The 24,952-nt window shown below is 40.9% G+C and overlaps 1 protein-coding gene across 4 annotated transcripts in view; it reads left to right on the top strand.

Moving 5' to 3' along the window:
* LIMA1 (LIM domain and actin binding 1) overlaps positions 1–23,631 on the top strand; it is an 83,125-nt gene extending 59,494 nt beyond the window's left edge. For 3 of the 4 annotated variants that reach the window (XM_012534611.3, XM_049694097.1, XM_033436320.2), the window contains 7 exons: positions 2,193–2,277; positions 3,403–3,551; positions 6,408–6,515; positions 10,712–10,769; positions 12,310–12,422; positions 19,654–19,787; positions 21,289–23,631. In XM_012534611.3, coding sequence (XP_012390065.2) covers positions 2,193–2,277; positions 3,403–3,551; positions 6,408–6,515; positions 10,712–10,769; positions 12,310–12,422; positions 19,654–19,787; positions 21,289–22,297 — 1,656 coding nt within the window. In that variant the 3' untranslated portion in view covers positions 22,298–23,631. The remainder of the gene's footprint in view (positions 1–2,192; positions 2,278–3,402; positions 3,552–6,407; positions 6,516–10,711; positions 10,770–12,309; positions 12,423–19,653; positions 19,788–21,288) is intronic. The other variant, XM_004274337.3, reaches the window with a different exon arrangement.
* Positions 23,632–24,952: the final 1,321 nt, after the last annotated feature.

Genomic DNA, 24,952 nt, shown 5'->3' with positions numbered 1-24,952 from the left:
GAAGACACTGGTTCGAGCCCTGGTCCAGGAAGATCCCATGTGCCGCGGAGCAACTAAGTTCGTGCACCACACCTACTGAGCCTGAGCTCTAGAGCCCGTCAGCCATAACTACTAAGCCCACGTGCCACAACTACTGAAGCCCGCGTACCTAGAGCCTGTGCTCAGCAACAAGAGAAGCCACTGCAATGAGAAGCCTGCGCACCACAGCCAAGAGTACCCCCCATTCGCCGCAACTAGAGAAAGCCCACACGCAGCAACAAAGACCCAACATAGCCAAAAATTAATTAATTAATTAAAAAAATAAAAGCATGGTCTCTGCCCTCAGTAAACTAAGATTCCAGTCCAGTAGAGGGATGCGCAACAATTTGTTAAGCATTGTAATGGAAGTGTGACCAGGTCCTTGAGAACAGAGAAAGGGCTACTTAGATTTATGGAAGAGAGGTAGGGCAGATGCAGAGGGACTGTTGCTTAGCTTACACTGAGTCTTGAAGGAACAGGCACTGTTAGACATAGAAGGATAAAAGAGTAACCCAGGTAGAGGGAACTCATTTACAATATCATGGACCTCCCAGTGGTTTGCTTTTCCTGGAGGGTAAGCGGTAAGGAAGAGAATACCCAGAGAGGGTAGGAAGGGACCAGATCTAGAACTGGTCTTTTGTGACATACTAAGCACTTTAGATTTAATTCAAGGAGTGATTAGGAATCCTTAAAGAATTTTGAACAAGAGAGTAACATAGATTTTTTTTAATTTTATTTATTTATTTATTTTTGGCTGCATTGGGTCTTTGTTGCTACGAGCGGGCTTTCTCTAGTTGCGTCGAGTGGGGGCTACTCTTCATTGCAGTGCACAGGTTTCTCATTGCGGTGGCTTCTCTTCTTGCGGAGCACGGGCTCTAAGCGCGTGGGCTTCAGTAGTTGTGGCACGCGGGCTCCAAAGCACAGGCTCAGCAGTTGTGGTGCATGGGCCTAGTTGTTCCACGGCATGTGGGATCTTCCCAGACCAGGGCTTGAACCCATGTCCCCTGCAATGGCAGGCGGATTCTTAACCACTGTGCACCTGGGAAGTCAAGTAACATAGATTTATATTTGGGGATAATTTTTTTGTTTTACTTGGGATAATGGCAGCATCATAGAGCCTTGATTGGAAGGCAGAAGAACCAATTAGAAAGGTAATGCAAGGACTTCCCTGGTGGTGCAATGGTTAAGAATCCACCTGCCAACATAGGGGACACGGGTTCGATCCCTGGTCCAGGAAGATCCCACATGCCGCGGAGCAACTAAGCCCATGTGTCACAACTACTGAGCCTGCGCTCTAGAGCCCATGAGCCACAACTACTGAAGCCCGCGCACCTAGAGCCTGTGCTTCGCAGCGAGAAGACACCCCAGTGAGAAGCCCGTGCACCGCAATGAAGAGTAGCCCTGCTCACCACAAGTAGAGAAAGCCCGTATGCAGCAACAAAGACCCAATACAGCCAAAAAATAAATAAATAAATGTTCCTTTAAAAAAAAAAGGAAAGAAAGGTAATGTAGTAGTCCAGGGAAAAGATGATGAAGACATGAACCAGGCAGCAACAGCAGGGATAAAATGGGATGGAGAAGGCCAACAGAAGATACTGCCATCAGGACTTGGCAGTTTGGAGAGACATCATTTTCATCTGGGACATGAGGATTCTGCTCCAATGATTGTTAAATTCTGAGGCTTTCTGGTTAAGGTGGTTAGGCAGTGATATTTCACAGAAAGCATTACCTGTATAGAGTTACTTATTTTCCCCTGGGCACCTGTGAATATGTAGTGCTTGATATTTATAATACTAAAAACACACTCTGTTGTATATAAAAACTAATATAAACGGGCTTCCCTGGTGGTGCAGTGGTTGGGCATCCGCCTGCCGATGCAGGGGACACGGGTTCGTGCCCCGGTGCGGGAGGATCCCGCGTGCCGCGGAGCGGCTGGGCCCGTGGCCCATGGCCTCTGGGCCTGCGCGTCCAGAGCCTGTGTTCCGCAGCAGGAGAGGCCACAGTGGTGAGAGGCCCGCGTACGGCAATAAAAAAAAAACAAAAAACTAATATAAAATCTAATCTCTACTGGATATTATTTATAAAGGAGATTTGCAGGCCTCCTTTTTGAACATTGCATCAAGATTTCCCATCCTCACTGCAAAGCTTATTGCTGGGTTTTGTCTTCCAAACAGATTCTTCGGGCCCAAAGCCGAAGCGCAGGTGGAAGAAAGATCTCTGAAAACAGCTATTCTCTGGATGACTTGGAAATAGGCCCAGGTAAGCAGAGAGTTCCATGTGTGGGAAATTTTCTAGGAAGTACTCATTAGTAACAATACCTTTTGACCTCGAAGCTGATGCTTTTAAAGGAAGAGTGGTACAAATGAAAAGAAAGGCTGCTAGATACAAGCCATTCCCAAATCTCATTGCTTTTTCCAAATAGCTTCTCTGTATTTTTAATCCAACTTTATCAACAGTAACCTGTGTTAACCAAAGGGTAACTTTGCAGGATTATAAGGGAAGTACTGTTACCGACAGTTTTGGCTCCATGGTCATCTGGGGCTTGAGGGCTCCCATGGATGGACATTATCCCCTGTCAAGATTGGTTATCCTGTATTACTGATGCTAACATAACACCTTGAGAGCAGAATTATTATGTTTTAAAGGGGGCATATACAAGCACTTCACAAAAGAAAATAAAATCAATTAATATAGGAAAACCATCAGCCTCCTAGGAATCAAAGAAATGCAAATTAAAATGGCATTGCCATCTAATTTTTTCACATGTTAAATGAACAAAAATTTTAAAATATATAACACTCAGTGATGGTAAGGGTTCTCCTTTTAATGTTGGGAAAGTAAGTGAATGTTACCTTGTAAGTGACAGTTATAATCCTGATTTCCTTCTTTGTGTTCTTTTTTAAAAATTAATTAATTAATTAATTTTATTTATTTTCTGGCTGCGTTGGGTCTTCATCCCTGCATGGGCTTTCTCTAGTTGGGGCAAGCAGGGGCTACTCTTCATGGCAGTGTGCGGGCTTCTCATTGCATTGGCTTCTCTTGTTGCAGAGCACAGGCTCTAGGCGCATGGGCTTCAGTAGTTGTGGCACGTGGGCTTAGTAGTTGTGGCTCACGGGCTCTAGAGCGCAGGCTCAGTAGTTGTGGCGCACAGGCTTAGTTTCTTCGCGGCATGTGGGATCTTCCCAGACCAGGGCTTGAACCTGTGTCCCCTGCATTGGCAGGCTAATTCTTAACCACTGCACCACCAGGGAAGTCCCCCTTCTTTGTATTCTTAATAGAAGAGGTTGATTATATTAGATTACAATAGCCCAAAATTTAGAATCTTGAAATCATCCAAATCACATTTTATCTTCTAATAAAGCACATTGTTTGCAATGCTTGCAGGTCAGTTGTCACCTTCATCATTCAACTCAGAGAAAAGCGAGAGTAGGCGAAATCTGGAGTTCCCACGCCTGTCAGAAACCTCCATAAAGGATCGAATGGCCAAGTACCAGGCAGCTGTGTCCAAACAAAGCAGTTCCACCAACTATACAGTATGTGTTCAGCATCATTCATTCGTTCACTCATCCAGCAAATGGTCACTGAGCACGGGAACTAAAAGTGTCTCCCAGACCCTGACCTGTGAGCCTTGGCTCCTTACTGGTCCCCAGCCATTCTCTCTTCACATAAATCCTACCCTAGCTTCATTCATAATCCTCACCATGTTCTAATCCTGACTTTGCTTTCCTAGGCCTCATTCCCACCCCACTCATTTTTTTGTGTGATGTTACCATCCAGTAATGTCATTGAGAATTTTCCTGTTGCTTTTACTTAATCTTGTTGTTAAAGAAGTATTGATAGTATTTTATTAGTTTTAACATATACACTTATTTTTGTTTTTGAGAGAAGAAAGGGAGAATACTGGAGAGAAATATTGAATATATTCAACATTAATGTGGGATGGGGTGTTTTTTGCAATTTTTATTGATATATAATTCACCTGACATAAAAATCACCATTTTTAAATATGCAATTCAGTGATTTTTAATATATTCACAAGGTTGTGCAATCATCACCACTGTCTAATTCCAGAAATTTTCCATCACCCCAAAAAAAGAAACCCATACCTGTGCAGTGATTCCCAATTCCCCACTTCCCTCATCCCCTGGCAACCCAGGGGCTTTCTGTCTTTATGGATTTTCCTGTTCTGGACATTTCATGTAAATGAAATCATACAACATAGGGTCTACTTAATCTTCACTTCTTATGATGTAATAATTTTCTAAACAAATAGAATAGTGGATAGGAAAAAGGGGGAGAAATGACAGGAAGATGACATACTCAGTAAGCACAAAAATGTATTCTAAGTAGCATGGAGGGTCTTTCCACTTTATACTTTCCTAGGCTTAACTGGCAGGAGGACACAACTGAACTGTTTATTTTTTTTATTTTTATTTTTTGTGGTACGCGGGCCTCTCCCGTTGCGGAGCACAGGCTCCGGACGCGCAGGCTCAGCGGCCATGGCTCACGGGCCCAGGTGCTCCACAGCATGTGGGATCCTCCCGGACCGGGGCACGAACCCGCGTCCCCTGCATCGGCAGGCGGACTCTCAACCACTGTGCCACCAGGGAAGCCCTGAACTGTTTATTTGAAGTTGCCTTTTAAATGCCATTTATTCATAAGTACACACACATATATACACATGTACACATACATATATATCTTTCAAACAGTTGTTCCTTCTAAGATTTCAAATGACAAATTATTAATCTCTTGATTGTTATTTTTTAATAAAATTGGAAGAACAGTATTCACTTTTATTTGGCAGGCTGAACTAGTGCCTGTTAGAAATCACAGTGTGTATTCCAGGAGCTGAGCCTTCTTTCCCCCACCTTATGAAGTATGCATTTTCCAATAGTATTTATTGGTGGACTAAGTCTCTAGGCAGTGAGTAATCTCATCTTGATTTTTCAGTATCGATTTAAGAAGAGATATTGTGTGTAAATCAGTAGCGAAGTGGAACATCACAGGCTTGTTATTCACTGGGAGTGTGAAAAATCAGCAAATTTAGACTTCTCTTAAAAGGCAGGTCAGGAGATACAGCAAACAGATGATCTGTGGAGCTTAATTCCCTCTGTTACAGGATTTTGCTGCTTCTCAGTGCCCTCCTGCTATAAACATTCTTACCAGGTGACTCCCTAAGTGGAAAAACCTGTTCAGTGACTTTGTTTTTTTAACTCCTAAATAAGAGTTTCTGCATTGCGGTTCGCCTGCTCTGTAAATTTTAAGAGTTGAGAAGTCTTAAGGAATTCTTATAAAAAGCACGTTTTATCTCATCCCCAAAGAATTTCTCAGGCCTCTTACAGAGCATGGTTGTAGCAAGGCGCACTCTCTCTGGCAATGATTCCGGAGGCTGGGCTTTGAGATGGGGTCACAAATGAGTTTTGGGCTCTTGTACTGTTGGTTTCTGTAGTGCTGGCTGCCAGCTCCTCCTCATAGACGCACCTCCAGAGCTGTAGGGCTCAACCTGGAATTCCACACCTGAGTCAGTTGCACTCACACTCCCTTCGTCGGCCTTGTGGCCATAAATCGCTCTTTTTCTCCCCATGCCTAAAGGAGTCACAGAGAACAGAAGGGTAGTAGATAACTAGCAGACTAAAGGTAGGAAATGTCCGCATTCATCTACCTCTGTACTGATTATGGATCTAGTAATAAAGTCAATTTTAATATTTTGCCCCAAGTGTTCTTTGCAAGGAAAACAAATATGTTTACACTTACTCCTTCTGATTCCTTATGCCTGTTTTTTTATGTTGAAGCTCTATTATGAGAAGTAAAATAAGGTATGTCTTTAGTATACTGAATGAATTTTATGCTAAAAACATGTCTTTGAAAGTCTCACAAAGAAAGGCTGTTTTATGGTATCATTAAGTATAATTTCAATTTTTATATGTATACATCATTGCTGTCTCTCTTTCCAGGCCGGGCATTTATATATATATGGTCAGTATATTTTCTTAATTATTGGCACTTGGCATCTCCTTTCCCCTGCTCCAGAATGGTCTTTTCTGGTAAAACTCACCAGCTTTGCATTCCCACAAGCTCTGCTGCTAGAAGAGTGAATCACGAGAACATTGTATGCGGGGGGTGGTCTGTGTGTGTGTCTGTATTCTAATGAGCATCCAGTTTTAGACTAGTTGTATAAATATTTAACTCTGAGGTATGTGTCCACAAAGCTGCTTTTGTCATTTCACAAGTCAGTGGGTTTTGCTTGTGAGAGTTAGGGGGTTGATTTGACTTAAAGCCTCTTAAAATAATTTCTTTTTTAACATTCCAAGTTTATTTAATAGATGTGCTATGAAGAGAATCGTGAGACTTTTTTTTTTAATTCACAGACTATTTTTATTTTGTAGAATGAGTTGAGAGCTAGTGGTGGTGAAATCAAAACTCATAAATTGGAGCAAAAGGAGAATGTGCCCCCGGGTCCTGAGGTCTGCATCGCCCATCAGGATGGAGAAAAGGTGGGTTGGAAAGTCTGATGTCCATTTGCCAGGGAAGCATGTGTTCTAAATTAGATGCTTAAAATTAGAAACGATTCTAACTCTAGGCTGTAGAGTGTCTGGGAATTTGGTAACAGCTGCCAGGACAGATTGTCTTTTTTGGAGGTCACATAATTTTGATTGGGGAGCTCTGCAACTTATAGCTGACCAAATAATGAACCTTCACTGGAAAATTCTTTTGCCCAGCAAATGCTCAGAGGACTTAGAGCTTAAGTAATTTTTAAAAACCTGGTTTGAATAGAGATATCATCTTCAAAGTTATTTGTATATTATTAATTTAACACATTTTATGTAAGAAAATGTCATTCTTTCACTTCAAAGTATTTTGAAAGCTAGGCACTATGCTAAGCACAGGCAATGCTGAGCTTAGCAACTAAATGTGAACAAACCATTTCACGTGGTCTTTACCTGCAAGAAAGCTAACAGAGTAGGAGGGAGATGAGTGTAGGTTGGCTATTGTAAAACAGTATAACAAGTGCCGTGAAAGGGCTATGAGGGGCCGTGGAAGCTTGGACTAAGGACCCTTAACCTGACTTCCTCAAGAAGGTGATATCTGGGACATCCCTGGTGGCGCAGTGGTTAAGAATCCTCCTGCCAATGCAGGGGACGTGGGTTTGAGCCCTGGTCCGGGAAGATCCCACATGCTGTGGAGAAACTAAGCCCGTGCATCACAACTACTGAGCCTGTGCTCTAAAGCTCGCGAGCCACAACTACTGAGCCCCTGCACACTACAACTATTGAAACCTGTGTGCCTAGAGCCTGTGCTCTACAACAAGAGAAGCCACCGCTGTGAGAAGCCCCCGCACCGCAACGAAGAGTAGCCCCTGCACACTGCAACTAGAGAAAGCCCGCATGCAACAACAAAGACCCAACACAGCCAAAAATAAATAAATAAATGTAAAAAAAAAAGAAGGTGATATCTGAGCCAAGTCTTGAGGGATGTGTGGAAATAGGCCAAGTGAATAAGGGGACGGTTGAGTAAAGAAAGAGAAGGGAGAAACAACAGAGGTTTGGAAACCAGAGAACCCAACCAAGATGACTTGTCTGGAACATGAAGTACCTGTAGGCAATGGCAAGAGACAGGTGGAGGGAGAGGGCCAGGTTGGGTCTTGAAAAACCCTTAAGAGTATGATTGTAGTCCTGCGTCGGAGGAAAGCCATGGGAAGGTTTTAAGCAAATCAGGTTTTATACATTTATGGTTAGATGGATGGCTTAGTTGGATTAAGTAACAATATATATGTCAGGTGAATTTATCATTTTCTCTGCCAATCCATTACCCAGTCTCGTTGGTCTTTCTGTCAATATGATAATCAAATGTTAAGTTAGATGAGGAGAGAGCTTTCAAGTCTATTACAGTGACTAATAGGAGTATAGTCATTGTTTCTGTTACACATATTAACACCCTTGAGGCCATTCTACAAAAGGTGAGGAGATAATTAAAATGGGTTAAGAGCAATAGTTCTCAAACTTATTTGATTATAACAGACTTTAAAATAGATATATTGACAGCATACCAACAGGAACTCATGAGATATACTACACACTTGGACCAAAGGAGGCACACAGAAAAATAGTCTCAGATTAATGGCTACAATATTAGACTCAAAGAATAGAATAGGAAAAAATTTAGGAACATCAAATCGCTTTATTTTACAAAACTATATCACAAATGTATTTTGAGATAATAAGACAAACTACATGGCAGTAATGTGTTTCATAATCATAAAATAATCAAATTACATACATCCTTGAAACAGTGGGCTCAGGCATTATTTCCATGTCACATGTCATGTATCAAGTGAGTTCTCTCATTAGACTGCCTGGTTTTCCCATTTTTTAAGTGGGAGATTATATCTTATGTATAAGTGATATGTTTGGAATTTTTCTTATATACTGTAAAAAAGACATTTAAGAGAAAAAAATATTCCCAGCATTGAAATCCTCCCATCTGTCCTTGGAGCATAATTTGAGGAATGATCATCTGGAAAATCATGCTTGGATTGTCCCTATATCTAATTTCATGTTTCCTTCTTGATTGTCTTCGTATTGATTTGAACCTGGAACTCTGAGCTGAATTGGAGGATCAGAACATTTTAATTATAGCCTAAAAGGGTATCATTGCAGCTGAATCACAAATTGGGAAGTGGGTGGGTCAGAGAGGAGATAAAGATAGTACATAGTCTTCAAGTATATACTGTAGGTTCATGAACCCTTGGCTGCCTTAAAATTCATAAATTTTTTCAGAGCTTCAGCTCTCCTTTTGACTCTTTGCCTAGCTTTTGTTAACCAATACCTAAGAACTATTTGAACTTCAGTTTGTTACAAAAGGACATTAATGCCAGGGTAAACTTGCCTGAAATAGAATATTTTGTCAAGGTATTGTCTTCCCGTTCTCCTCTTGTGAATGAATTTGTGCTTTTCTTTAATGAAGTGTTTGAGCAAAATCTCACATGCTCTTTCCTGGCTCTTCCTGCAGTGAAGTCATCTGGTTGGGCGTGTGCAATGATGTCATGATTGGCATTAAGTTTACCCTGCAGGTTCAAGGTGACTAAATTGGAGGTGAAAGAAGGACATCCTGGGATGGGTGCACCTCCTAATTTAGCAAGAATTGAAGAGCTTTTTATGGCCATGCACAACTTTCAGAAAATTTATTTCGTATCATTAAATGAAATAACGCATGTAAAGTGGTCATTCCAATACCTGGAACATAGTAAGCATTTAATAAATGTTAACTGTTATTATACTGGTTTGGTTTATACCATGTCACAACTCCTGTAATGAACAGAGAATAAAGGGAAAAAAATGACTACGCTGCAGTCAGCCAACAACCTAATCTCCATTGTAAATTTATTCAGTACATTAGACATCCTGATATAAACACTCAGCATCACCCATAAAATCCCTGACATCTGAATGAAAGAATATTCACGAGGAGTGCACATTGGGTCACCTCTTGACCCTTCATGATTTTTTTTTGGGGGGGGGTGGAATTCCTTCCTCATAACCTCACTAGAAGTTCTCTGCATTTCTTTCTTTTTTTTCCCTAATATTTATTTATTATTTATTTGGCTGCATTGAGTCTTAGTTGCAGCACGTGGGATCTTTGTTGCGGCATGTGGAGTCTTTTCGTTGCAGCGCGTGGGCTTCTTTAGTTGCGGCGCGCAGGCTCTAGAGCACGCACGCTCAGTAGTTGGGCTGCACGGGCTTAGTTGCCCTGTGGAATGTGGGATCTTAGTTCCCTGACCAGGGATCGAACCCACATCCTCTGCATCGGAAGGCGGATTCTTAGTCACTGGACCACCAGGGAAATCCCGACCCTTCATGATTTTGAGTGTGGAGGAAGATACCAGGAAGGCCTAGGGGCCAGTAGAAAGGAGAGAGAGCTGGTAGAAAGTACTTTTATTTAAATTTGATGCCAAATGGGGAAAATAATCACCTATACGTAAGATTTGCCATCTTGTTAAACATTGCCATTTTGAGACCAGAACTAAAAAGGGAAACTAACCTTGAAGATAATACCAAAGGTTGGTTTTAGATAAATTTGTTTTATAGCTATCAGAAGGTCTTCTGTACCAGCAAGCTTGTTTCAGCAGAATGCATTTGTTTGGGAAATAAGGAGTTAGGAAAATAAAAGAATAGTTCCTATATGTAAAGACTTTATCTTGCCTTGGAGTGAGTTACAGTTACACGAGTTGTGGTTTGTGGTGAGGAGCTTTGCTCTCCCTGATAGAGGGTTTTGTTTTGTACCCTCCCCGCTCCCGCCTTTTTTTTGAGAGTACAAAGATATGGTTTAGAACTTCTTTTATAAAGGAAGATAATGCACACTTTGGGCAGTTGCTTGCAGTCTGTTATTTGCGTTACTCTGTAATTGAGAGGCATGTTAATATCCTCATAAAAGACATTTTGCTGCCTCTTGTTTAAATGCTCAGCTGTTCTGGGGGCCATTATTTCCCCCAGGCAGCCAGTGACTGACTGGAGTCAGCAGGTTTTAATGGCATTAATAGCAGTTTGCTCTTTTGTTTTTAATGTGATTCTTAATCCACCACCCCCCCCACCCCCACCCCCCCACCACCCCCCCCACCCCCACCCCCCCACCACCCCCCCCACCCCCACCCCCCCACCCCCACCCCACCCCCACCCCGCCTTTCTTTTTCTAGGTTTCTGCATCTGAGAATAGTCTGGCAGCCCGTTCCGCACCTGCTGAGGATGATTCCCGTAAGCTTTCACTCTTAGGTCTGGTGGAAGAGGGTCTTGTTCTCTAGCCCCTGTTTGGTTGGCGGGGGTGGTCCCCAGTTCTGTCAGTGCTGAGAATGTGTAACATGTTAAACCCAGTAATGTAGCTGATCAGATCTTTCACTTGGTTTTAAGGACTGATGCTTGAGTACCCTTCACACATCCCATGCCTAAGAGAGAAGTTAAATTCAATGAAATATGATTAACTTGTGGCCAGCTGAATACTTTCGATGCTTCTCTCATTGAACTTATCCTGTCTTTTGTACCAAACCTTTTCAGGGTTAATGCTATAAAAACTATAATTTTGAAGTTTCATTTTAATAGAAGGTTGGCCAAGAAGGACTTTATTCATTTACAGGAATAAAGAATTGGTATTTGAGTAACCTTTAAAAAATATCTTTTTCTTATTTATCTAAATAGATACTATAATCCTCCCTCTGGCTAGATTCTAGACATTTTCCTGTGGGTGCTGAATTTGATCGCCTTTTCATCCTATTTTGGAATCATTTTGAGCCTCTCTTCTCCCAAAGACAGAAACCTTTGTTTTTTAATATACTATGTCCACTTTTGATTCTGATGTTCAGTGTATTATTTTTTTAAATATATATGGATGTCTAGCTTCTCCTCAGGTTAATTAGTTTACTAGACATTGAAAACTCAGCAAGAAGTTGAAGTATCAGCTAAACAGATCTCTAGTAAACCCTGCCTTAAAATTTTAGAAACTTGCTGCTTGAATCCAAGAACATTCCTTTTGCAGTCATTTTCCTTGGACTAGAAATTTTTCTGAGTTTTGACTAGGTTTGCAAAACACTTTTTTGAAAAATAAGCCATAATCGTTCAGTACTTTGTTGACATAACTCTAGATTTTAGGGAATCTTTTATGGTTCCTTAGCAACTGTGTGAATGACTTCTCTGTGCCTCTTCTGAGTTTTCCATAAAACAAATATATTGGCAGGAAATTAACTTATGCAGGTGACACGTCAATGACTATGAAAAAAACTTTATGGAGTCTTTTTCCATAATCTTCATCCATGGATGTTCGCCATAGGACTGAGTCCCAAAAAGATGGTGTCAGATTATACACACTCATATACATGAGCCTGTCTTATGAAATTTCTCCCCTCACATTCCCCCATTTTCCCAAGTTCAGTTGAAACGCCCCAGAAGGAGTTGCTGGGGTTGCTAACTACCAAAAAGCCATCAAAGTCTATAAACAGCCTTAAAAAATGACAAATGCTACAGGGCAGAAGTTTCCTTATGTAGGGAGGTTTGGATTCCCGCTGCATGTGGCAAAGGGTGAGAAAGCCTCTGAGTTGACACTTGTGAGAGAACAGAGACCAGAGAACGTAAGAGCATAGTTTTTAGCATTAGAATAATGCTTTTCTTCAACAGAAAAGCTATGTTTTTCCTGGTGTTGAAAGGACCTGTCCTTAGTGGAGGTGCCTAAAATTTGCTTTGGGGAGGAACCTTTTCTGAGCCTTCCCTTGAGGTACTATAAAATGTCTTCCTTCTGTAACTCAAGCAGGTAACTCCCAGGTTAAGAGTGAGTTCCAGCAGCCTGTGCATCCCAAGCCACTAAGTCCAGATGCCAGAGCTTCCGGCCTTTCTGAAAGTTCTCCTCCCAAAGCAGTGAAGGTATGATGGTAGTTTCTCTTGGAGCCTTGTAGACATTGGTTTACTAGTAGAGCTCATTGCATCTTTTATCTTTATGTTCATTATAACCTGTTTTTGCTTTCCTGGGGATGAAAATGCCAAATAAGGGCACACGTGAGCCAGTCACTTTCCCTGGAAATCTTGCTGCTCTTGCTTAGGTGTTTGAGCCAGGAGTGGGATGCCTCACTGATACCGCTCCAGTCTGAAATCTGGAAAGCTCATGAAAGAAAACCCAAAGTTAAAGAAGATAACCTGACTTTTTTTCTTGTTAAGTCCAAATTCGTAAATCTATGAATGGGTAAAAACCTATAAAAAGAGCAATATGAAAAATCTGTTAAAATCAGCCTATCGGATGGGAATGTGCAGTGTTACAGATTTAGTGGCTCCCTGGTCTGAGGAACTTGACCATAACATGATTGGTGGTCAGCGCGTTTAAAGAAAGAATGTGTGCATTCCAGTGGGGGTTGACCAGTCCATTTGCTATAAAAATGGCCATTCAAATAACACTTACACTAGGTTATAATATTAGATATTAAGGAATGTCCAAAATGTTTGTACCCGAGGAAAATTTTACTAGGCTACTCAATCTGTGGTCTCCTTTCATTTACTAATTATTTTTTTTCATTCACTAATTTTTAAAAGCAGTATTTTCCCTTTCTATGAATAAGTAAATATTCCCATAAAAATAAACAAAGATAAAAAAAAATCCAACACCTCTTTTAGACTGCTCACCTAACTTGTTTTAATTGAATGCTTTGCTAATGCAGTGTTGATTTACCCACTTGGTTAATAACAAACATATCTTATACTTCTTTAGTGTCTTCCTCCTCTGGTGCTATCTTAAGTAGCTGGGTTTTCTTTCAAAGGTTTTAACATTTGAGAGAAACTCAATAGGTAGAATTAGTTTTAAGGTGGTTTGTACTGCCTCAACCTCATGCACACATCTGCCATGTTTCTATCGCACAACTGTAGGCATGATTGGTCTCTTGATGAAAGTTCTAATGCACAGAAAGGATGGAGATACTCTGTAATGACCTAGATGGGAGAAGAATCTGAAAAAGAGTGGATATATGTATATGTATAACTGATTCACTTTGCTGTACAGCAGAAACTAATACAACATTGTAAATCAACTATACTCCAATAAAAATTAATTTTAAAAAAAAAGAAAGGATGGAGGTAAGACATAGGTGAGGGTTTGGAACAAAGGGAGGAAAGGGGAGAATCCAGGAAAGGGGAGGTCGGGGGAAGAAGGTAAACATGAAAATTTTAGAGGAAGCAGAGATGTAAGAGGGGAGTAAGGTTTATTGAAAGGAACAAAAAGTGAAGAAAGTAGCAAGAGAAAGCAAGTAAATGAGGGAGAAAGAACTGAGCTGCGTGATGGAATCTGCACATGTACTTAACATGACCCTCTCTTCTGGCCTCAAAGTTCTGCTCATGCTGGCATCAGCACTTTTTTTTTTTTCCAGTATCTGAAGTCCAACAAAGTAGCAAATGCCACGGGGTTAATTTCCTCTCCAACAGCAACCCTGCCCAGATGTGAGTCCTTGGGTTGTGGTTCTGGACGAAGAACAGCTAACAAAGCTGACTTGGCCATGGATTCTGTGTGACTGAGGGACTAGGGAAATTCTGTGGCTGATCTAAGAACTAAAATCTGTTCTCAAGTATATTTGAATTCTCAGTCCAGTCTTGCTTACCTCCCTCAACTGTTGGGCCAGATCTCCTGGTCCTGGGTTGGACCTTTGGGACTCCTCCGGATTCATACTCCAGGGTCTGAGCTGATGAGCAGTGTGCAAAGGAATGCACCTCACTTAGGTCTTCCTGGCACACCAGGGAGAGGAGATGGAAGAAAAGCTCCCTCTGCGCCTGCCCCAGATTCATGCCTGCCTTTTTGGCTCTGGTCACCCAGCAGTAGAATGCAGACAAGCCTGCTTGCACCAGACATACACCTCAGGTTTTGAACATTGTATAAAGACTGGGGTTAAACTGGCCTCACTGCCTGTGTTTGCCCATGGTCCAAAGCTCAAATGGTTATGGTGTACAGAGCTCAGGGTGGTACCCAATCACATCTCCACTTTATTTACAGGCCATTTATTTTCTCTTCCTCAAAGTTACTCTTTACCTTCTGCAGGCAAGTATATAGATACTTTAGTGTTTATAGGAAGACCTGCTGGCATAACTGGTCTTGTGGCTATAGACCATGCAACAGAAGTTGTTTCTCAAGTCTGGGAAATTACATACAGCTAAGAATGAACTTGTTCACTCAGAATAGATTTGTGGGTCCCACACGTCCTGGTAAAACTGCTCCTTGTTTCCTGTCTGTTATTGAAAACAGGACATCTAAGGTAAAGACTCAATTCATTTCAAATTTTAGCTTAATAAAGTAAAAATACAGAAAACAAAAAAACACCCCATAAATGATACTGGTCTTTAAAAGTAAGGATTTTATCTGTTTTGAACACTGGCTAGATAATTCAGTTGATGAGACTTGGCACTAATGAAGTTGACGTTGCAGGTTCCTTCTCAAAATAGATGTTCTGGGTCTAGAGCTCAGTGGGCCCTTTCGGAAGGATCAGAACCTTTCAACTCAAGAGACCCAGAGATCTCTTAAGCTTTATGCCCTCCCACTGAAATAAGTTACTCCCTAAATGTTTCTCCCACTGAAATAAGTTACTCCCTAAATGATAAGGAAGGAGATGTGACTGGCCCTGGGAACAGCTACTGGTCTAGGATAGCCCTATCCCAGGTTCCTAGGCTGGTCCTGCTGATGGATGTATAGAGAAAACATGGCAGCCTGCATGAGAGGCTGTACCCTCTGTGCCCTGTCCCTTCCTCCATGGACAGGGTAAGAGGTTTTATGCTATTTTGCAAATCTACCAGAATTGTGCTAGAAGGGCATCTAGAATCTTTTCTCACTGCCTACATCATTACTGCTTTCTCAGAGCACTAACCTTTCCTCTACATGTAGAGCGATCTGTTTAAGGTGTGAATATCTCCAAAATGCTTTCACAGAAAGCTAGGGGAAGGGTTAAGGCTGTTCAGAGCCAGCCCAACCATTTACTATATGGTGAAGAATTTCAATTTAATTACCCAGATATTTTGTACAAATTGTAAGGAGGAAATGAAAGGCTTTTTATAGTGTTCTATCTGAGGAATGGAGGCCTGACATCAATACAGATTTTTCTTTTGATTTCACTGTGTCTAAAGGCTAATTAGCTTCACCATTTATGGCCAGCTGCTACCTGCTCCCCTCCCACACACAGACGTGTACCCCAACTGGAGCCTTCATTAGACTAAAAAATATATATGAGACAAGAGAGTGAAAGAATGTAGATGAAGTCATAAAAATTTATTGTAAAAAAGCTTTAAGTAGATGCTGATCTACAGAAGGCCTGTAACATCCCTCAGATGGGAAAGGCATGACAGTGTTTAGGGACATCAATTACTTATATATTATCGCTCTCATTCCTGAATATCCTGAAGATATTATCTGCATATTTTAATTTGAAACAAAGTGAAGACTGTCGTTTGTTCAAAATGCTGTGGTGAAATTATGTTCATTTGGGTTAGTTAGCATCTGCTCCCTTCCCCAAAGCGTCTCCTTTAGTTATGGAAATTTATTCCAGGACAATTGAGAAAATACTCTATTGGGTTGTGAGTCGGGAATTCTGAGTTTTAATCTTAATTCTTTTACTGACTGTGCAAACTTCTGTAACGCATCTGACATCCTGGTACCTTAGTTTCTACATTTGAAAAATGGTGAGGGAGGGGAGATGAAAAAACATCTTACTAACTGAAAAAATATATTGGAAAGATAAAAAATGTCTGACCGTCTAATATTGGCAGTGTTTTAAAGGTGGCTATGCAAGTTCAGGCGTGCCATGACGGCCTGGACAGGGTGTGGGCCAGGCCTACCATAATGGTAGAGGTTTGGGCACTGACCGTGCTTCCTGCTGTCTGAATAGACATGGGGGCGATTACAGAAAAGTGGCTGAGAGCCCAGGACAGAGGAAATAAAGGGAATGCACAGCCACAACCACTCTGACTTGGCATATTACCATGTTGGGCTCCTCTTGTCTTTATGATGCTATAAGGGCCCTTGGGCAGCTGCCGTATTAACCTTCATTAAATAATTTGAAAAGGGTGTATGGAAAAAAGGAAGAGGAGTAATGGGAATCTGGTAGGTCTGGTGAGGTAGAAGCTTGTGGTTAGTCAGATATTTGAGCTAGCAGTCCATTAATTTGATGTTAAGGGGAGGAATGCCTTTTCACTTGTTGTGGAAGGCTCCGTTCAAGAGGGAGCCACGGGGTGGGGGGGTGTCAGGTGTGGGAGGTAGAAAGACACTAAAGAATTGTTAATGAGACACTCCTTGGGTGAAGGCTATAAAAGCTCTCTCTTCTGAGCTGGTACTCTGATCTAGCCTCAGGTAGATGTGAGTGAGGCTGATTTTGCCACGATTAGCAGTTACTTGAAAAAGAAAGAAACTGTGGTCTTATTCTTGGATATGAGTCTGTAACTGAGTTTCAGCTCAGCTGCAGAAAAAAGCCCTCCAGGGCACACCAAATGCTGTGTATTCATTGAAGGTTCCTGTTTGTCTCTTCCAGCTTCTGCTTCCTGCTCCCGGTACCTAATTTCTGCTCCTGCCTCCACTTTCCTCCTAATGTGAGCTCAACTTGCAGCTTTCTCTCAGGTTTTCCTTTCTGTTCACTGGGCTGCACCCTTCTCCTACCGTGTGTTCTCTGTGTGCGTGTGTGTATGTGTGTGTGTGTGTGTGTGTGTGTGTGTGTAACAGAGGCATGCTCTGTAGGCTTCCAGTCCCCTTTAGCAGAATAATACCCATTTCCTCCTCTACCATGGGAAATTTCTGTCTCCTGCTCTGTCTTTAGCGACCAGAATGAGCACTTACCCTCCTAAGTATTACAAATACAATATTCATCCTGCAACTGAAAAAGATTTTCAATCTGATAAGTAAATACATTTGTCCTATTACTTTTACATTGTCTGAATTGTGATTTGTACAGCTGCTCTCCAGTGGCTCCAGTTGTACTATTATACCCAAATTTTATTCTGCCTTTTAATGGATTTCCTGCTTGCTAGACAAGGACCTAGTCCTTTTAGAGAAACCTAATTAAATTATGCAAGGACATCTCCACTTAGGTCCTATCTTGTTAGATGTGTCCATCCATATAAGAAAAAAACAATTTCGGAATTCCTTGGTAGTCCAGTGGTTAGGATTCCAAACTCTCACTGCTGAGGGCCTGGGTTCAAACTCACAAGCCATGAGGTGCGGCCAAAGGAAAAAAAAAAAGCAAGAGAGAGAAAGAAAAAACAATTCTACAGTGAGGTCCTACTGTATAGCACAGGGAACTATGCTCAATATCCTGTAATAAGCCATAATGGAAAAGAATATGAAAAAGACTATATATATGTAAAACTGGATCACTTTGCTGTACACCAGAAACCAACACAACATTGTAAATCAACTATACTTCAATAAAATAAATTTTAAAAAAAGAAAAAACAATTCTGAGCTCCAAATAACGCCCTAATATCTGCCAGCAGCATTCAGTACAATACATTTGATCATATTTAAGTTCCTCCCTTATGCCTGGTAAACTTAAGTTGTAGCTGTGGTCTTTGATTCTTTAAGTTTTTCTCTTCTACTCTAACCCTAGGAATGGAGGGGCTGCTGTTAACACTCAGCCCTCCTCCTTCACTTTTAAATTCTTTGGTGCTATTTGGGGGCACTAATTTTATTAAACTCCCTTTTATAGATATTAACCTTTACTTCCATTTTCTACTCTCATTTTCTGTCCACATCTACTTGGAAAACCATTCCTATTTTTGCTTTACTTCCTAGTGAATCATGTGGCAAGTGAACCAGCAGTCTGAATTTTTTTTATGGGTCTATTCGGATTTTTTAATCAAAATTCTGTCTTACCCATAAGCTGGTTTATCTTAGGCTTACCTTAACCATTCAGGCCCTGGGCTTTGGGACTAAATTGTATTATTTACCACCATACCGGTCTTGGTGGCAGAGGCCGCCAAGGTGCCCGAAAGAGCTTCCAGGCCACCTTAACTAAAGCTGCTTCTGCATGTACTGGTTGAGCTGTTTCTCTTGGGACAAGTCAGGAGTCACACACACCTAGGGACTTCTTACCCCCACCCCTAGTGGCCATGTAACTATTTCTTATCATGTAAAAACTTATGGTTTTGGAATTCTAGCTTTCATCAGTGCTAATACAACCTACTTTATGTAGTTTAGGACTGAGTTTACCAGCAACAGCTGTGCTCACCCCGCCCATATTCCACACTTTACAAACAGTTCATGAATCCCCGTTGTGACTCACCCCCTCTACCCAGTACATTAGTTTTATTCTCCATTTGGTGTTTTAAAAAGATTATAGAACCTGTAGCTTTATTGGGCTATGCTTTCTTCTGGAATCCTAATAAAATAGTTTGTGTGTCTTTTAAAATGTTCCATTTATGTGTCAATTTTGCTTTATTTAAAAATGCTATGTCTAGTGGATTGAGCAAGTCAAGATTATATACAGAGGGGACTGAGAGATGCTTTATCAAAGTGTCTTTTATGAATATTTAAAACAATGTCTCTGTATAACTGAGTCACTTTGCTGTACAGCAGAGATGGGCACAACATGGTAAATCAACTCGACTTCAGTAAAAATAAATAAATAAATAAATAAAAAGATTTTAAAAGTCTTTTCCTACTTCCCAAAGCCAAATGCTTTCTCTCCTTGAAAGTTACCCCCTTCAGAATCTGGTCTTTAAAAAGTCTGTTCTGCTTCTTCTTTGGCACTTGGATCAAACCATCAAACTTCTTTCTTCTGTATGTGATGACATTTTCTCCTCATTTCCTGTGCGTGGAATCATTTTGTGTGTACTTGTGTGTGTGTGTGTGTGTGTGTGTGTGGTGGTTTGTCTAAGCCCTTCTCTGCAGTCCAGCCCTAGCTCCACCCATCCTCAGTGGCTGCTGCACTTATGGCAGCCAGACAATCTGGGTAAGGAATTCAGGAGACCCTCTTGGCTTTAGAGAGTCAACCGATAGAATTGCAGTAGGCTTACTGTTCCTCTGAGAATTGACAGACCAGGTAAGGGAGCCCTTAGACAACAAAGTAAATCCCAGGGCCCACTTCAGCAGAGTACTAACTCATCACTGCCTTTGCTAGCTAAAGTGGTCCTTTGCTTTTCCTAGAAGTTTCAGGCACCTGCAAGAGAGACCTGCGTGGAATGTCAGAAAACAGTCTACTCAATGGAGCGTCTCTTGGCCAACAAGCAGGTGTTTCACATCAGCTGCTTCCGTTGTTCCTATTGCAACAACAAACTGAGGTAAGCCAGACCAAAATAAGCCATCTCTCTGTGTGGTTGGACCTCCAGAGGGAGTCTTTGGTTTTTAGAACACTGGTACTAAAATCTGTGGTGCTAATAGTGTGTGCTGTTGAGGACCTCTGAAGAAAGTAAAAAGTACCATTTAATGACAGGCATTTTATATCAAATTATAATGGTGTTTAGAACTTCTTGGTACTCTCACATGTTAGTTTACATGTTAGGACCGAAGCTTAAATCACGTAAGTTGCAGGTAACTGCCCCTGTGACCTAATTTAGTAGAATGTTTTCCCTTGGTATCATAGAATCATACAGTTAAGAAATCTCAAGAGGATACTTGTTGAAGCCCTTGAAATTATCCCAAACACTATATAAATGGTAAAAATAGCAATAATAATAGATCCTGAAGGGCATATATTTTTCTGTATATTGCTTCATTTTTTTTGAGAAAATAATTATGTATCATTTCTTCCAAGTTACTCAAAGTATGGATATAAATGTGACAAATTGGGGAAATATTCCGTATTAACTCATTTTAACCGTAGAACCTTGGAGGAGGAAGTAACCAGGATGTCATTTCCTCCAGCCTTCCTTCCAGAGCAAGCACCCTTTCCAGCATACTGTTGAAAGATGTCCTGGCACCTGCGTGGCGCTTCTGCGGGGGTTAATACCCCACTACAGCTAGTTCCAGCGTTAGCGCTAGCTTGAAAACTTTCCCTCCTGTTGAGCCAAAATGTGCCTCTGTAACTTCCACACAGTGGTTCTTTTTCTGCCCACTGTATTTTTTTCTCCAGAGCACATTTTTCTAAATTTTTGAATTTTTATATTTCTTCTGTGGAAATGCTGTTGTTTTTATACCCCCCTTTAAAATGTGTTAACCCTGCGAGAGACACCAGATGTCCTAAAGGCCTGTCCAGCACTCTTGTTAGGGTAGACCGACTTCTGGCTACTGCTCACCATTCTCCTATTAACCATAGCTTTCCTTTATTTAATCACTGACGTCTACTCAGTGCCAAGCGTTGGGAGAGCATTATACCCATTCCTGTAAAAACATGCTTTTAAATTATAACACAAATGGGAAACTAGGAGGGAAAAGATGCAACTTTTTACAAAGGAATATCATTAAAAGTAGTTATAAGTTAGAAATACTTAGGAAATATATGAATGATCAGAACTAGGTGGGACTACCTAGGGAAGACTTCCTGGAAGAAGTAACTTTTTCAACAGTTTTGACAGAGGGGAGTGAAATCACTTGAAAATGGGAGCATGTACCAGGTGGAAGAATGTCTTGTGAAGGTTCAGACCTAGAACTGAGCATGTTTTTTATAAGGATAATAAAACAAATGTGCTTAAAAGGACACCCTCAGTGACTGATGTGTTTTTAAAGGTATTTTTCTCACTTAGCATCTTCTGAATATACTGGAGTTGCCAGGTTTCAGCCTACTGGTGTAAATAAGAGAATACATATTTGTTAACTTTATGCTCTTTTTCTTAAAAACAACAGTCTAGGAACATATGCCTCTTTACATGGGAGAATCTATTGCAAGCCTCACTTCAATCAACTCTTTAAATCTAAAGGCAACTATGATGAAGGCTTTGGACACAGACCACACAAGGATCTGTGGGCGAGCAAAAATGAAAACGAAGAAACATTGGAGAGACCAGCCCAGCTTCCAAATGCAGGGGAGACCCCTCAGAGCCCAGGGGTAGAAGATGCCCCCATTGCTAAGGTTGGTGTGCTGACTGCAAGTATGGAAGCCAAGGCCTCATCCCCGCTGGAGAAAGAAGACAAGCCAGCTGAAACCAAGAAGTTGAGGATTGCCTGGCCGCCCCCTACTGAACTTGGCAGTTCAGGAAGTGCCTTGGAGGAAGGGATCAAAGTATCGAAGCCTAAGTGGCCTCCTGAGGATGAAATCAGCAAGCCTGAAGCTCCTGAGGATGTAGATCTGGATCTGAAGAAGCTAAGACGAACTTCTTCACTGAAGGAGAGAAGCCGCCCGTTCACTGTAGCAGCTTCATTTCGAACCTCTTCAGTCAAGAGCCCCAAAACCTTGTCCCCATCTATCAGGAAAGGCTGGAGCATGTCAGAGCAGAGTGAGGAGTTCGGAGGAGGTGTAGCAGCAGAAAGGAAACAAACGGAAAATGCCAACGCCTCCGAGAAGAATGAGAGTGTGGAAAAAACAACCTGGCCAAACAAGGGATCTAAAGGAGAGGAGGCAGGAAGGAGAAGTAAGGAAGTTCACAGTTTTGAGATGGGGAGTGAAAATCTTATAGAAAATGGTGCAAACTTAGATGAAGGTGATAGAAACCTTCTCACACAGCAGTCTTCACCAGAACCCAACTCTAAAAATTGGTCTACCTTTGCAGATAACACCTCCACTAAAGAATTCACTACTCAGAATCAGACATCCCAGGATGTGGGATTCTGGGAGGGAGAAGTAGTCAAAGAGCTCTCTGTGGAGGAACAGATAAAGAGAAATCGGTACTATGATGAGGATGAAGATGAGGAATAACAAATTGCAATGATGCTGGGCCTTAAATTTATGTTAGTGCTAGTGAGCCACTGCCCTTTATCAAAGTGATGCACAAAACAGCTGTCTTAGCATGAGCTGTAATTTATGTGGAAGTAACTTTGGAAAAGAGTTCTTGCTTCAAAAAAATCCCATACTGTGCAGCTTAAGTGAACCAATTCTAAATGCTAGATAACATTACTTAAATCCTCTCTTTTAGCAATGATGATATACACAACTGCTTTAAGGTCTTTTGGGGGTTGGGAGTGTGTATGTGTGTGTGTGGGGGGGAATATTCCAACGGATATGGTCCAGCTTCCATTGTACTCCCAAAAGACAATATGAAAATGGAGAGATGATTAGTAGTACATTGTTACACTAAAAATTCAATTGTGGAATTAGGAAACATGCAGAAGGGATTTAGGGGCCTAAACATTGTGACTGAATGCACTTTAGTATAAAGGGCACAGTTTGTATATTTTTACATGAATACCAATTTATTGTTTAGTATTCCTCTGTTAAGAGATCAAATATTTAGTCTTTAAAAAAAAATTTAGGTTAATTTTCTTACTCTGATATATATGGGGAATTTACTGCTTGCTCCGATATATATGGGGAATTTATTGCCTCCTGCTTTCTAAACAACATCCTGAACTGGATTATTGAGATATAGCATAACCATCTTTTTGGAGCACCTTTTGAGCACCCTTAGTGCTTGGAGAGATTCATTGTGTCCCAAATAAGCTATGGTATTTGCCAATGCGTTTGACTACACCCCCAAGTGATTGCTTTCTTCTCTGGTGGTATCTGTGCTTCTCATAATTTACTGTAAGCTGCAATATTTTTATAAGATCTTTTGTATTTGCCATGTTGCATATTAGAGCAAAATGATGAGTTTAAAGGAGGAATAACAGAAAAAAAAAAAAAAAGCCTTAAACCACTTGAGCTCAGATCCCCAAACCCTATATTCTACTTCTGATATCCCCTTTCTGGGACACTAGTGTTTTAATACTTATAAGCTCTGAAATGTATTGATTTTTATGGCAGACAGTATTCCTAGGGTGCAATTAAACCAGTTATAGGCCTTTTGTGGGAGATGGTTTTCTAGTATTAAGGTTTTGGAACAATATAAACTTGAGTACAGTTGTTGTACATAATTGATATTCCAAATTCTATGTTGGGGGAGAGAGGTGTTTTAAGGTATAGGCTTTTCTTTATACTGCATTTTTAGAGATTTAGCTCTGATATTTTTTAGAGATGTAAAATATTCTGCTTTCTTACAGTCTTGCTTACTCTGAAACATTTTTATTCAATAAAGCTTTTAATTTACACTTGAACTTTTCAATGTTCCTTTTCCATTATTATTTTACATTGTTACAGTCTCTCAGGACCTGCTTTTACCTTAGCAGTTTGGGTAGAAAAAGCAGATGGATCTGATGGGTATCAAGTGAAGAGACATGCAATGTATACTTCTCACCACTAGGTGGTGGTGTTGGGCTGATCTTAGGATTTCATCCGCCTAGAAAACATTTTTCTTGAAAATTGAAAGCAACTTGGCAAGAGAATTATTGTGTACATTCAAAATGAGCTGTTTGTTTTACCAATTCAAAATGCAGTGGTTTTTTTTAATTGTTAATTGTACTCCGCATTTAATAATTTACCTTACAAGTATACCTAAATGCTAAATGGAATTTCCAAATGCCTCTGCTGAAAATGGACTTGTTTTCTACCCTGGGCAGAGGCATAGTTGGTTGTTTGTTTTCCTTGCTTGCAGAGGCAACTGCCCCAATTAAGGTACCTTTTTTAATGGGAGTGTAGATTTCCTTGGAGATAGAAATGCTTTTTGAGTCATCTGTTAACATTTTCCAGGGTCACTGTGTGTTCCAGCGTCTTGCCTGGTCTTCTAAGTGCTTGTCCGGGTACTACTATCTGCTCTTGGCCCCAACACAGGCTGAAGTCATTTAGAAAGCCCTGTTCACTGAACAGTTAATCCAGAAGTTCCTGCTGACATTTATAAAATATCCAATCTTGGCTTGAGTTTAGCTACCTTTACTCTGTGACTCACTGCTTGCTGCTCTAACCCATCCACATTGTACTCCCTATATCTACTAACCTTATACAAAAAGTCTGAGTGCCTATGGGTGGCATTAATGGGTATCAGTTGAGTATGTCACCGTATATCAGGTACTTGGGGGCTGAGATTACCCTTGGAAGAACTCCTTTCTGTGCCTTTCAAGGGCTAAGGTAGACATAGGTACAGACCGTAGAGACAAGAATTAGCTCCATAATCAATATAATAAAAGGATATTCTTATCAAGAGAATGACCAGATAACACTAAACAAAAGAACCTACAGCCAAATAAAAAGTGCTTATCATTTATTCTCTCAGTTCTCTAAATGAAGGCAACTTGTTGGACTATGTCAATGTTGACAATAGGATGATGTGAATTTTTCTGTTGGTAAAGCAGGAAAAGGGGCCAGCTTGGGACTTGAGATGGTTAAGGAGACTCTGTCCATGACTGCTACAGGGGCCAACTTAGTTCTTTTACCAGCTTGCTGGTCAGATCACTCCTGGCCAAAGTGAAACCTGTACTAAATTTGCTTTTATTACGTATTTCGTCAGCAGTATGTTTTCTAACAATCAAGAGGTTGAGAAAT

Source organism: Orcinus orca, chromosome 11, assembly GCF_937001465.1.
Source record: "Orcinus orca chromosome 11, mOrcOrc1.1, whole genome shotgun sequence".
Lineage (NCBI taxonomy): Eukaryota > Metazoa > Chordata > Mammalia > Artiodactyla > Delphinidae > Orcinus > Orcinus orca.
Note: the sequence above shows the minus strand (reverse complement) of the source record. Positions and strands in the feature narration are given on the sequence as shown.